This window comes from Cucurbita moschata, unplaced genomic scaffold (assembly GCF_002738365.1).
Source record: "Cucurbita moschata cultivar Rifu unplaced genomic scaffold, Cmos_1.0 Cmo_Scf00003, whole genome shotgun sequence".
Taxonomy (NCBI): Eukaryota; Viridiplantae; Streptophyta; class Magnoliopsida; order Cucurbitales; family Cucurbitaceae; genus Cucurbita; species Cucurbita moschata.
Window position 1 is genome coordinate 4377101 of NW_019268519.1, and position 12681 is coordinate 4389781.

General features: G+C 35.8%; 2 protein-coding genes across 3 annotated transcripts; one reads left to right on the forward strand and one right to left on the reverse strand.

Annotated features, from left to right (window-relative positions):
* The first annotated feature begins 1107 nt into the window (after nucleotides 1-1107).
* LOC111433843 (nuclear transcription factor Y subunit A-1-like) lies at nucleotides 1108-5891 on the forward strand. 2 transcript variants are annotated; one of them, XM_023071099.1, is made up of 6 exons: nucleotides 1108-1281; nucleotides 2724-3005; nucleotides 3281-3381; nucleotides 3557-3628; nucleotides 4687-4848; nucleotides 5242-5891. In XM_023071099.1, the coding sequence occupies exons 2-6, from the start codon at nucleotides 2735-2737 to the stop codon at nucleotides 5434-5436; spliced, it is 801 nt and encodes a 266-aa protein (XP_022926867.1). In that variant the 5' UTR covers nucleotides 1108-1281; nucleotides 2724-2734; the 3' UTR covers nucleotides 5437-5891. The 2 variants fall into 2 exon arrangements, with proteins under 2 accessions (XP_022926867.1, XP_022926860.1); XM_023071092.1 differs by having other exon boundaries at nucleotides 1109-1281; nucleotides 3281-3396.
* Nucleotides 5892-6007: 116 nt separating this feature from the next.
* On the reverse strand, nucleotides 6008-9570 carry LOC111433836. Its single transcript, XM_023071080.1, has 5 exons — nucleotides 9324-9570; nucleotides 7715-8026; nucleotides 7378-7579; nucleotides 6796-7024; nucleotides 6008-6519 (listed from the first exon to the last, which is right to left on the reverse strand). The coding sequence occupies exons 1-5, from the start codon at nucleotides 9420-9422 to the stop codon at nucleotides 6270-6272; spliced, it is 1092 nt and encodes a 363-aa protein (XP_022926848.1). The 5' UTR covers nucleotides 9423-9570; the 3' UTR covers nucleotides 6008-6269.
* Nucleotides 9571-12681: the final 3111 nt, after the last annotated feature.

Genomic DNA, 12681 nt, shown 5'->3' on the forward strand with positions numbered 1-12681 from the left:
ATGACTCACACTAAATTTTGCACTCACTGATTTTCTAATCACGGGTAGGGTCAGTTACTTTCATCATCGAGCTAGGTCGATACAAAATACATAACTCTAGACCCGACATAGAGCCTTTTTTTTATTTTTTTTATTTAAATCAACGTTAAAATAATAATAATAATCAACGTTAGAAAAATTTGAGTACTAAAGAAATGATTATTTAAAACTAAATAATAAATATAAAAAAATAGAAATTATTATAAAGTAAAGGACACGTGGCTAGTGGTGTTGTTCAGTTCTTTGGTGAAGTGGTCCACGTTATTGTGCCACGTATTGGAAGAATTTCTTTAGTCAACACCGCATGACGTGGGTTCCAATCTCTCTCTGGGACTGATACAATTACCATCACCCATCACAACGCTTTATTTATTTATTTATTTCGAGTTAATCCCTCTCAACTTTTAAATAATTCATATTTTTAATTAACTAAAATGTCTTATTAAATAATATCCTAATATAAGTTTTAATTAAAAAAACAATAATTTTAGCCTCATAATTGGGCAAATTTTCAATTTTGTTAAATTTTAAATTTTAATAAGGGATTTATAATTAATTAATCTCAATAAATTATATCAAAATAATAAATATTTTGAAATTAAAAAAATAAATGAGTACATTTAATAATAAAATTTTAGTTATGATAAAAAAAAATGCTGTTAAATTTAATTAAATCTAAATTTTGTTATATTAATATTTTATGGTTTAATTTACATATAACCCATTAGATATAAAAATTTAAATTATTTTAAAATAATTTCTAAAAATCATAAAATTTTAAATTTTATATCGAATATTTTTCAAAATTTTAAAATTTAGATATAATACATAAAATTAAATAGATTGAATAAAAATAAAAAATATTTTTTTTTAAAAAAAAGAAAGATTCCGCTGGTACAAAAAATAATAATAAGTAAATAAATAAAAGGAGGAGAGTAGGGGATGCATCCACGTGTCAGAGGGAGAGGGGCGAAAGAGGTTTGGTAGGTCCCACAGTGGGTGAAATTATCATATCCATAGCTTTGTGATTTAAATACCTTCAAAGTCGAAACAGAGTCTTAGGCTTAGCTGCTGAAAATTTTTCATTTTTGGAAATTCATAGAGTTTTTCAATTCACCTTCTTAAGGGATTAATTTCTACTCTCTGTTTTTCGATTTATTACAGACAATTCTCTCTATTTTCTCTTCGATCCTATTTGATTTTCCTGGTTTCTCCATTTCGACGTTGCTCCAATTCCCATCGGTAAGCAATTTTTCTTTTGGATTTCTATGGCTGTTTATCTGGTTTTTGATTTCTAGGGTATTCGCGCAATTCACTGTTTTAGGGCTTTAAATCTTCTTTTGGGTTTTGGGTTTGTGGGTGATCGATTGTTTTGGGATTTGGTTTGATTCTGCGATTGTTGGGGGAATTGGAGGCGATGATTGATGTGTTATCGATGAGAATTCCTGTTTTTCTTTTGGGTATTCTTTTTTTGTGTGGTAATCATGTGTCAGATTTTGTAACAGCTTTGCAACTGGATAAAGCATTTTGAAGATGATGATGAATAAAGGAACTGAAAATTTATGTTTCTTGATTCTTCCTAGGTCACTTTTGCATCGGATGGTTGAATAATTGAGAGTTTAGCTTACGAATTTTGATTTGCTGTTGATGGGAATTTAGTGCGTGGAAAATAGTTGTTATGTACTTAGTTACTACCTTTTTTTAAAGAAACCTAGACGCTATATGAAAGGGGATCAGTACTTAAGTGTAATTACCTGAGATTTGTTCTACTTTGTTATGTTAAATTTAATTTGTACCAAGTTTGTATGAACTGGTTCTATGTTTTGTTGGATCTTAGGAGGAGGTTAGGATGTTGGAAACGAACTGTTTGGGTATGCAACTTTCAGGTTTTACTTGTTGGTTCATTTGGTTCAACTGATTGTGAAAACGGGATCTACGTTAGTCTTATCGATTAATTCAAGTTTTAACTTCGGATAGTTTCTAGTTTAGCTTTGTTTGATTTGCTTTTGTTGGTGGGACCAAATGCATTTGGAGCAAATCCTAGTTAGATTTTGATATGATATGGTTGATTGTATTTTGTTGACTGCATTTTTGTATTCTTTTTATGTCTTTTTGTTGCTACAACTTGGTGCCCTACATCATTAAATCAATTTTTGGAACATTAATCCCTAAATTTCAACTGAGTCACATATGGGAGAGTGTAGCCGTCCAGGAAAACTAAACTGAATCACATATTGCATAAAACAAAAGGGATGTTGAACACAGTTTAGTCAAAAGGTACTGAAAAGATGTGATTTCACTGGACTGAATCATGAAAAGCATTTTTTCTTTATGTTTTTGTCCAAAGGTATTGGAAAGATGTAACAATACAGGATTGAATCATGAAGAACATCGTTTGAAATGTTCTTTTATGCCTCCTGCAGTTACTTTTTACTCCTTGCCCTTGTGAACTTGAAGGGACAAGAGGAATTTTTCCTAAAGAAAGAGATTGAATGAGTCTAGGAGCTCCCTAATTACCTGTGTTAGCTTTCAACTTCCTGTTGTGATGAGATTAGATTACAATTGAGAAGGAATAATACTTAAATTCTAACTGGGAATAGGAAAGGATGCTTTCTTCAATTATTGGTTATCAAAAAAATTTCACTCTGGTTGTTAAGAACTCGAGGCTCTTTTGTTTTTCAAAGGGTTTGAAGGCATGCAGTCGAAATCCGAAACCAATAATCAGTTTGAATCCGATCCAAACGGTACTCCATCCACGAGTATCTATTACGAACCCTGGTGGCGTGGTATTGGATACAACCCTATTCCGCTACCTATGGTAGGGGGAAATGCTTCCAGTTCAACTTCTCTTGAATTCCCTAATGGTGGTTCAGAGTCGAACGATGGCCAGTCGGTGTCTAATAATGACGTCAATGATGAAGAAGATGTTTCCAAAGAAGTTCAAGCTACTGGATCTCCACATTCTGGTACATCATTACTCCTTAACCATTAAAGTACTGAACAGTCTTTTAGCTTTTCTGTTTTGTGCCTGACAATATTGAATCTTATCTTCTTTAGAGGTGTTATTATGAAATTGGAGGCTTGCTTTAGGACTCAAAACTTCACTCTGTCTGGATCATTTTTTGAAACTATTTTAAGAAGAAATAAATACAGCAAGAGAGTGGCCGTTGTGTGTTTTTTTTTTTTTTTTCAAAACAACCACCAAATATGCTCTTATAACAATTGCATCTTTTAATTTCAGCTGGAAATTACAGACAGGCTGCTCAGAAGATGCAGCATGTTTCATCTACTTTTCCAGTAATGCATGGTGAATGTCTGATGCAGTCGACACAACTCGAACTTGTAGGCCACTCTATTGTATGTTCCATTGCTGTCCAATCTTAGAAAATACTTTATGTTCTAACAATTTTTGAGCTTTTAGTCCCAAAATTAAAGATTCCATTAAAAAATTGGTCAAGTTATATTTTATAATTACATGACTGAAGAATTTCCTGTGTCTTTTGTGGTACTATTGCAGGCATGTGCGTCAAATCCATATCAGGATCCATCTTATGGCGGAATGATGGCTTTTTATGGCCATCAGCCCTTGGTATGTTATTAACTCAAATTTCGTACAAACGAGTGAGTGATTTCACTGTTTTAGCTTCTTTTCCATTACTTGGCTGTGCTCATCTGCCATAGCTGTTGAAATTAAAATCCAAAGGACACAGAACAGGGCTTTTGACCCTCTTTAAGAGATGGAACTTCAAAGCCGAGAACAAAAGTGTGAGATCCCACATTGGTTGGAGAGGGGAAGGAAACATTCCTTATAAGGGTGTAGAAACCTCTTCTTAGTAGACGCATTTTAAAATCTTAAGGGAAATTCCGAAAGGGCAAGCCTAAAAAGAACAATATTTGCTAGCAATGGGTTTGGCTATTACAAATGGTATCAGAGCCAGACATCGGGCGGTGTACCAACGAGGACGCTGGGCCCCTGAGAGGAGTGGATTGTAAGATCCCACATTGGTTGGAGAGGAGAACGAAAAATTTCTTATAAGGGTGTGGAAACCTCTTCCTAGTAGACGCCTTGAGGGGGAATTTCGAAAGGGCAACCCTAAAGAGGACAATATCTGCTAGCGGTGGTCTTGGGCTGTTTGAAAAAGGATCATGCTGTACCTTCATGAAAAATTGTGTTTGTGCATTCAAACCTGCCAAACTCAATTGGTTTGTTGTCATACATCTGTTTAAATTTTGCTTTTACTTCTGGTTCTGGGGTCGATTTCGTGGACAGTTCATGAAATATTATGCTCACTGTTGAGTGGTTAATGCTGATGATTTGAATTAGGACCTGTATTTTTACATGTAATACTCTACCATAGTGAATGGCTCGAAGAACAATGCTTCTCAGTTTACATTTTCTCATCAAATCTTGTTACTCACAGTGTAGTTTGTCTGCAGGGATTTTAAACACTGTTCTTCTTCAATCTTTTAAATTTTTAATGAAGGTTTTTTTTTGTATAACCCTAGAAGAAAATTGATTATATGTGATCATTTATTGTGTCCAGGATAGCTTCAGAATACACAGAGAGCTGACATTTTCATTGTACAAGACTTTAATGACAAAAATCTCATGCTTAGGTAGTAACTTCAAATATTTCTCATATACAGGGCTATCCTATGGTCGGAATGCCACATGCTAGAATGCCATTGCCCATTGAGATAGCACAAGACCCCGTATTGGTGAATGCGAAGCAGTACCAAGGAATTTTGAGGAGAAGGCAAGCGCGTGCAAAAGCCGAGGCTGAGAAGAAGTCGATAAAAGCCAGAAAGGTGGATTTCGTATCTTTTTGATAATGATCAATCTTTTAAACAACTCATCAAATCAAGATTTATATGCCCTGAATAGACAATATTGATGGTTAGCACCTGGGATATAGATTTAGGTTGTACTGTAATGGACCATGTTCAATATCTTATAACACTGAACTGCCATGAAATAGTTCTGCTGTGGTTCTGTCTGCTATCTGAACTAGTTCAATCAATCTATTCGAAGTTGTTAGTTAATAACTATAGATACAGAGGAGTTATTTATACCAAACGCTTATGGTTAAGCATGTTACAACCACTTAATTGTTTTAGATACTCACTCGAACTCGAACTCAGCTTAGAATATACACAAGAGTTCAATTTTTGGCTATGCTGCTCACTTTTCTTATTCAACAGCCATATCTTCATGAGTCTAGACACCAGCATGCCATAAGAAGGACAAGGGGTAGCGGAGGGCGTTTCACCAAGAAAAACGAAGCTGATGATGGAAAGGAGATGCATTCTGATGAAGTAAATGAGAATGGTCGCCATCTAAATGACGGTTCTAAGCAGCAGAATGGAAGCTCCTTGACGAACATGGCCTCTGATTAGCAACCTGCACCAGCCACCGGAGGTGAATGCCAAGACGACGATCAAAATCAGTGATGGGGCTCGATCACTTGGCTGTAGAAGTAATCACTTGGCTGTAGAAGCAAGTACTGCATCCCTGGCAAGCGCGCTAGGCGGCAAATCATTCTTGGCTTTGTTCTGTTCTCAGGGAATGTGGAATGATATGCAACTTGCAGGGTCTCATGGCTTCAGAGGATTCTTTGAAGTCTATGGATTTCTTCATTCCATTCTCTCTTTTTCTTTTTGTTTTTCCATTGTACAGAGTTTATGATGACTTAAGTGCATAGAGTGAAACTAAATGAATCATAAGGCTTAGGATGGATATAGATTGTGATTCAAGCTTACTCTGGATAGACTTTAGATTTTCTCAACGTTTTTTTTAAAAGAAAATTTGATCTTTTTACTTAAGTTCAACGTATCGAAACTTATCTTATGATTGAGATATGCTTACTTTGATAGCCATTATACGACGTCTCAAGAAAAAGATCTCCCGTGAGTCAAAGGGAACTGTAGAGACTCGGAGGGGAATGAGAAATCTACGACGAAAATCGGATTTGCCACAAAAAAAGTAGAGATGATTGACTAGAAGCGTTTTAAAGAAAAGTTTACATGTACATGTCACAGATGACTTGTGGTATAAATCAGGAAGAATTCAGTAGAAAAGCTCACTTTAGTTTGGATATAAACCAACTTCTGTGACTCCTAAAAAAGGATATAAGTAACAAAACCCAACTGTTTTAAACAATCAAAATTAAAACAAAGCTCATATAGGAACACATTTATCATGGTTCTCTTCCACAAAAGATTGAACAAACCTATTGATGTGTATGATCGCCATCCTGATTATAATGATCAGAATGCTCTACGTTGTCGATAATTTCAGCCTCAGGTTGGTCGGGGACAGCATCTGGACCTGTACTATCACCTGTTTGGTTCTCCGCCACGTCGGGGTTCGGATTTGTGGCATTGACCACTGTTTGCTGCTTCTCCATCATCCCAGAAAGAGCAAGTCTTGGAGACCATTCCAGAACATCATCAATGATATTCGATACACGCTTCTGATATCTGCAAGCGTAAACGGAGTTCATGACCAAACACAAAGTATTTGCTGTTCATATCTTTGTATTTCATAAAATGGAGCAAATGCTCGAGTCATGTGTTTCTTCGATCTTCTACATTGGACAGAGCCTCACAACATCGTTACCATCATACGATAAACCCGCTATACAAAACCATACACCGGTAGTAAAGACTTTTCTATGGATAGTTACCAATTATGATATATAGACTTCTCTAACCAATCTTTAGTGGTATCAAAGTTTAGAAAGGTATGGCACTAACCTTGCTCGGGCAGCCTCATCGGGAGCGTGATGCCTCATCAGTAGTATGATCAGTACAGCCACCAGTGCATAGAAAAGTCTGGTTGTCCATTTCGGTTTCTCTTCTTCATCTTTACTCGGCCAAAAACGGAACAATTCTCGCAAAGTCGCTTCCTCGGCGAGAATATTGGGGAAAAACCACATGCGCTTGCCCACAAGAATATACAAAATGCCAAATACTGCTCCCCTCACTGCAAAATTAAATGAAAACATGTAACAATGGACCTGGAAGAAAGAATCCTGCCCATAAAATGCAACATAGGCACTTCTAGTAAAGGCTAAAGCAGTTCCAACAACTTGCTCAATCCAAGACATGGAATTGCTCAGGCTCAAGCTACGTAGGAACTACTCGAATACTCAAAATATGATAAAATATATAAGATAGGTAAATCGAACATAGCCAATAAGCATGGAACATCTAAGAACATTGTGAAATCATCCTACCATGATACCTCAGGCTGCACTCCCAACATGATTTATAGTAAATGAATGCAAATGAAGCACAATACAAAAGTAAACCAATGAAAAGTGCTGTATGACCTACATAAAAGAAGCGAGAGTATAAGAAGCAGAACCCCGGCGCACGAGTAGAGTATCAAAAGCTTGCACTGATGAGGATATACAGGAAACAAGCATATTGCAAGAGTCAACACAGGCCAACAAAATGAAAGAAGGGTCTGCCAAAATGGCCGCCGTTTAACAAATGTCCAAGCAAAAAAGGCATCCTGCTCAGAGAACACCTGATCCTGCAAGAGTTAAGTTGCACGTTCAAAACCTCGGAAGATGGTCCGAGAATATGTTCGGTACAAATGTGTTCACAATTCGAGTATATTGGAAGTCTCCAACTTTAAAAGAAAGAAGTTATGCATTAAAAGACACACCGGAAATATCTCCAAATGCGCTGGCCATGTAGACAACTTTCTTTTCCCAGGACGAACAGTTTTCACCACACGATCGCATCGAACTAAGAGATTCTTACTTAGCAATGCATTGCCAATATCTTCAGTTTCCAAATTCTTATCTGAATCAAGAATTTCCTTCACCTCTGGATGATTTCTCAAAAAACTAACAAAATCCTTGCCTCTGAAATACTCGACACGCGTCTCTTGTAAAACGGCCCACCTTGATTCTAAATCCTTGTGGTCTCTCACCTTCTCAGCAAACAACTGAAATACGTCCTTTGCAGCTTGTTTCTGAAGATTAAAAGTACATATAGTTCGTGATCGCCAAGAAAACCAAAATGAAATAAACAAATTTGAAGTCGTAATTTAAAAAACGAAAAAAAGAAACTGGTGAGCAAACAAACACAAAGCTACCTATAATAACAAAAGAACAGCTGCATTGATTTCAGAAATTGTAACTGAATAAAAGAAAAGTAAGCAAAACCACCAAGGGCATTACTTATCGCCGTTTGGCCCGTTACTTATCGCCGTCAGCCTCACGGTTCTAAAACATCTATGCTAATGAGAGGTTTCTACACCCTTATAAAGAATTCCTCCCCAACCAACGTGGGATCGCACAATCCACCCCCTTCAGGACCCAGCATCCTCGCTGGCACTTGTTCCCTTCTCCAATCGATGTGGGACCTACAAACCACCCCTCTTCAAGGTCCAACATCCTTTCTAGCACACCGCCTCGTGTCCACCCCCTTTTGAGGCTCTAATACCATTTGTAACAACCCAAGTCTACTGCCAGTAGATATTCTCCACTTTGGCCTGTTACTTATCACCATCAGCCTCACAGTTTTAAAACGCATCTACTAATGAGAGGTTTCCACACCCTTATAAAGAATGTTTCGTTCTCCTCCCCAACTAACACGGGATCTCACAATCACCTTCTCACTCTTCTTGATAACCATCACACTGTCATTCAAGATGTCTCTCGTCGATCTAAAGAAGCTAAGAACATTCATTGCAAAGAAATAATGGCGTCTAATGGCATCAGCACTATCAAATCAAATAACAATTCATCGTCTAGGTGAAAGCAAATCTAATGAATTGAGGCCCAGACTCTTTTACTTTTACAATTTCAACTTCTAGTTGCCCTTCTTGCCTACACTACAAAGCTACAGAAACCCTTTTGTAATGCATGCAAATCAATCACTCCTTTTCTCTTTCTTGAACAAGAAAGCACAATGAATATTCGCAAGCACGTTCTCACAAATGGGTGCCAGAGTCAATCGTTCCTCCAGCCACACGCCACACATTTCAGCATTAAGGAACTCAAAATCACAAATGACAAATAACACAAACTTAACATCCACCAATCATTTCTCACAAAAGCACAAAAATACAAGAACCCAAAAGAACAATTCACAAAACATGTCCAAAATCACATCAAAGAATGACGCATTTGGGGCAAGGATGCGCCGTCAAACAAAGAATCATACAGAAGCGATCATTGGTTCCCTCTTTAAGGCAACAAAAACCCAGATCAGAAAACAAAATTAGAGAGCAAAATGAAGACGTAAGAAGGAAAACGAAGGCAAACCCTAGGAGGAGTATCGGAATTGGGATCTTTGGCAGCATTTTGAACAGCAGTTGATTGCCTTCTGACCCTCTTCTTGTCGGTTCCTCCTGTTTTCCTCATCTCACAGCCCGATTCGATTCAAAAAGAAAAAGGGGAAAAATTAGGCGTTCCCGTGGGTTCTTCGCCGCTGTGAGTGCGTTTGGTTGCGAAGAAAAAATTGGGAAACGTTTTGGTGAAGTCAATAAAAGAAAAAAACAGAAGGAAACAAAATTTACGAAACCATTTCTTCACTTTCACCCTCTTTTCTCACCACCAACATAAACGCAGAAGCATTGGCCTCTCTTCATCATACCCAATCAATTTCTGCCATTTCAGCATCCTGCCCCACCTGCATCTCCTTTTATTATATTTCATACCTTTATTTTTTTTTTCTTTTTTTTATTATTTAATAAATTATAAATTCCACGATTCCAAAAATTCAATCAACTCAATTCAATTAGCAAGAATTAGATTGAGTTATGAATGATCGAGTCGGGTATTAAATAAAAAATTTATGGGTCATTGGTACAATTATATATTTAAAAATGTATTTTTGTTACATTATTTAATTGAGTGGTCGTTTGAAAATAAATAATAAATATTTTACGAATTAACATTTTATTTTTATAAAATATAAGAATTGAAATAAATAAATCGAATAAAGATAAGAGTTTTTTAAAAAAAAAACGACAAACCGAACAATTAGGTTGAACTTAACACCCATTCGAAGGGCATTTATTAATTTATCCTTAGGAGTCGAGAGTTGTCGACCCTAGAGGTACCAACGCTCCGACCTAATACCGAACTCTCCTCCTGCAATTGACCCGTCATTTTTATCCATCAGTGAATATTTTTTATCCATAACTTTCTTTTTTAATTGTTTTATATTGATATTTAATATCTTTAAGTTTATCTAAAAATTTATATGATTTAAATGGCAAGTTATTTAGTTTAATGGAGCGCAGACAGGTCGGGTTGAAAACTTTTTTTTTCGAGTCGGGTTGATTTTAGTTGATGACTTGAACAATGTAAATAGAAGTCACCGCTCAACCCAACCCGACTATCTATTTCAGGGTTGGGTTGGATTGAATTGTCGAGTGGTTCGTTTTTTTAATTATTTAAAAAAATTATACTTATCCGCGTTAGGTTAGTAACTAAAATTTCATGAAGTTCAAATATCAAACATTTATAAGTCACAGCATATCACTAATATCGGTTATAGACGTTAAATATTATTTTATCTCTTTAAAAACAGGTCGGGTTGGTTTGAGTTGTAACCCTAGTTTCGGGATTATTGAATTTTTAAAAATTTATATTTTAAAATTAATAAAATAAAATATATTTTCATACTAAAAGTATATTATATAATAGTTTGATAATTAAGAGTAATTTAACTAAATTTACCGATCATTCAATGTTGTTGGTACGAGTAGTAACTTCAATTCTTTCAAGTCTTTCTCAGTCATCTAATCTTTAGGATCAGTCTCATTCAAATATAGTCTCGGTTCATTCATATACAATTCTCTTTTACTCGGGCGTCACACCTAACAAAAAAATAATTGAATTGTAATTTCATCACCAAACTTTCGGGAGTTCGTGACGATCCATACCCAGAATTCAAAATCTAAACTTGACACCCAATGGCCTCGACATTCCATTTCGACATACGCTTAACTATGAAGTTCTTATGGTTGAGCCACTGAAAAGGTCAAGTGCACATTGTTGGTGTAGACAGTAACTTTCAATTCTTTTAACTTTTTTTAGTCATCATATCCTCGGGATTGCTCTCATTCGGATGTGCCCTTTACCCAAATGTCAAACTTTGTTCAACGACCATTTGCTCGGTCTTCGGTCAACTAAAATCATCCCCATTTTTCAATAAGAGATTTGGTTGGTTAAGAAACAAAAATCATTTATTTGACCTAGTTGATGAATACAACGACCACCTTTATCACTTTCACTCGTACAAATTTTCTAAACTTCATCGCCGACTTTATAAATATAATATTTTCAAATTTTAATAAATTTTACATCGATTTAGATAATTTATCTGGTAATATCTTAATCAGTAGAATTACGGTAAAGTAAAACCCTTTATTAATAATATATCTTTCCTCGAGTTAAAGATATTCAAATTCTCGTACACTACGTTGTACTTAAAAAAAAGTAGTAATAAGTATTATCGACATTTTTTATATATAAATTTTATAAAAAGAAAATAAAAAATTGATTAAAAAAAAAAAGTAAAAAAAAAAAGTAGTTGCAAAAGAAATTCACATTTTAATTTGCAGATAAAGGTTGAAAATTTGGAATGGAAAAGTCCAAAAAGACCAACCAACTGTACAAGTGTCAACAATTGTTTGGTGTTCACCCCACTTTTATTTGGTTGTCATCTCCTCGAGAATTTACAGATATCGAGTTCTTCACAAGAAATATGGATTTAGTAGGGTCGGAGATGGAAAATATAATCCTTGTCTTTCGCCCCGTTTAGCTAACGTGAAAGAATTCCTCCCAATTCCCTCCTGGTTCTTCGTTTAAACGTAGATGTCCTCCCCACTCCCTCCTCGTTCTCCATCACAATCACACTCTTGTGGTAGGAGAACAATAATTGTACGACACTTGTTCTAATCCAGCAAACACTTCATGGACAATATCAACGTATGCTCGAGTCTCGGATCACATTTGAAATATATCTTAGCAAATGTGAGCGAGGAAACAATATCATAAGTTAAAAGTGAGTAGGCAAGAACAATAACTTTAATAGAATATAATCCGAACAAGATAAATGGACAACTCCGTCCTCATTTCTTCGTGAACGGATTGGATTCGGGTAGGTAAACGGAACACATCTCTAGTTTACTCGAATGAAAGGCTATAAATGTAAAAGATTATATTTTTTTTTTGCAGTGATAAACAATTGGTACCTTGAGCCAACATGTTTGGGTCATTCACATGTAATTTGGAAGAAGTTTCAGCAATTGGGGAGGGACAGATTTGTTTTCTCTGATTGAATAAAACTTTGGGAAATTTTCTAAGTTCATAATTATAATTTTTTAAAAAAATTTGAAACCCAATTCCAAAAAATGATTTTTTATTAAAAAAAAAATTTCAACGATTGATTGGGAAAGGAAGAAAAAGAAAAATAAGGTTTCTCTCTTCAATGAATCAAGGAGAGAGAAATTGGAATTGAGAGAGACTCAGTGAGAGAGACTCAGAGAGAGAGAGAGAGCGGAGAAGTGTCTCTACAGAATGAGCTTTGACCTCTCTCTCAGAGATCTCATGGCGCATTCACACTTTTGAATAACTTCCCCCCCCCCCCCCCCCCCCCCCCCCCCCCCCC

What these genes read in the sequence shown, in the direction of transcription:
- LOC111433843 (XM_023071092.1), top strand. Translation starts at nt 2,735, where the DNA reads ATGCAGTCGAAATCCGAAACCAATAATCAGTTTGAATCCGATCCAAAC. An exon ending in TACTGGATCTCCACATTCTG is followed by an intron (nt 3,006 to 3,280) that starts GTACATCATTAC and finishes TTTTAATTTCAG; the next exon opens with CTGGAAATTACAGACAGGCT. An exon ending in TTTATGGCCATCAGCCCTTG is followed by an intron (nt 3,629 to 4,686) that starts GTATGTTATTAA and finishes TCTCATATACAG; the next exon opens with GGCTATCCTATGGTCGGAAT.
- LOC111433836 (XM_023071080.1), bottom strand. Translation starts at nt 9,422, where the DNA reads ATGAGGAAAACAGGAGGAACCGACAAGAAGAGGGTCAGAAGGCAATCA. An exon ending in TATACTCTCGCTTCTTTTAT is followed by an intron (nt 7,025 to 7,377) that starts GTAGGTCATACA and finishes TTAATTTTGCAG; the next exon opens with TGAGGGGAGCAGTATTTGGC. An exon ending in GATGAGGCTGCCCGAGCAAG is followed by an intron (nt 6,520 to 6,795) that starts GTTAGTGCCATA and finishes TTACGCTTGCAG; the next exon opens with ATATCAGAAGCGTGTATCGA.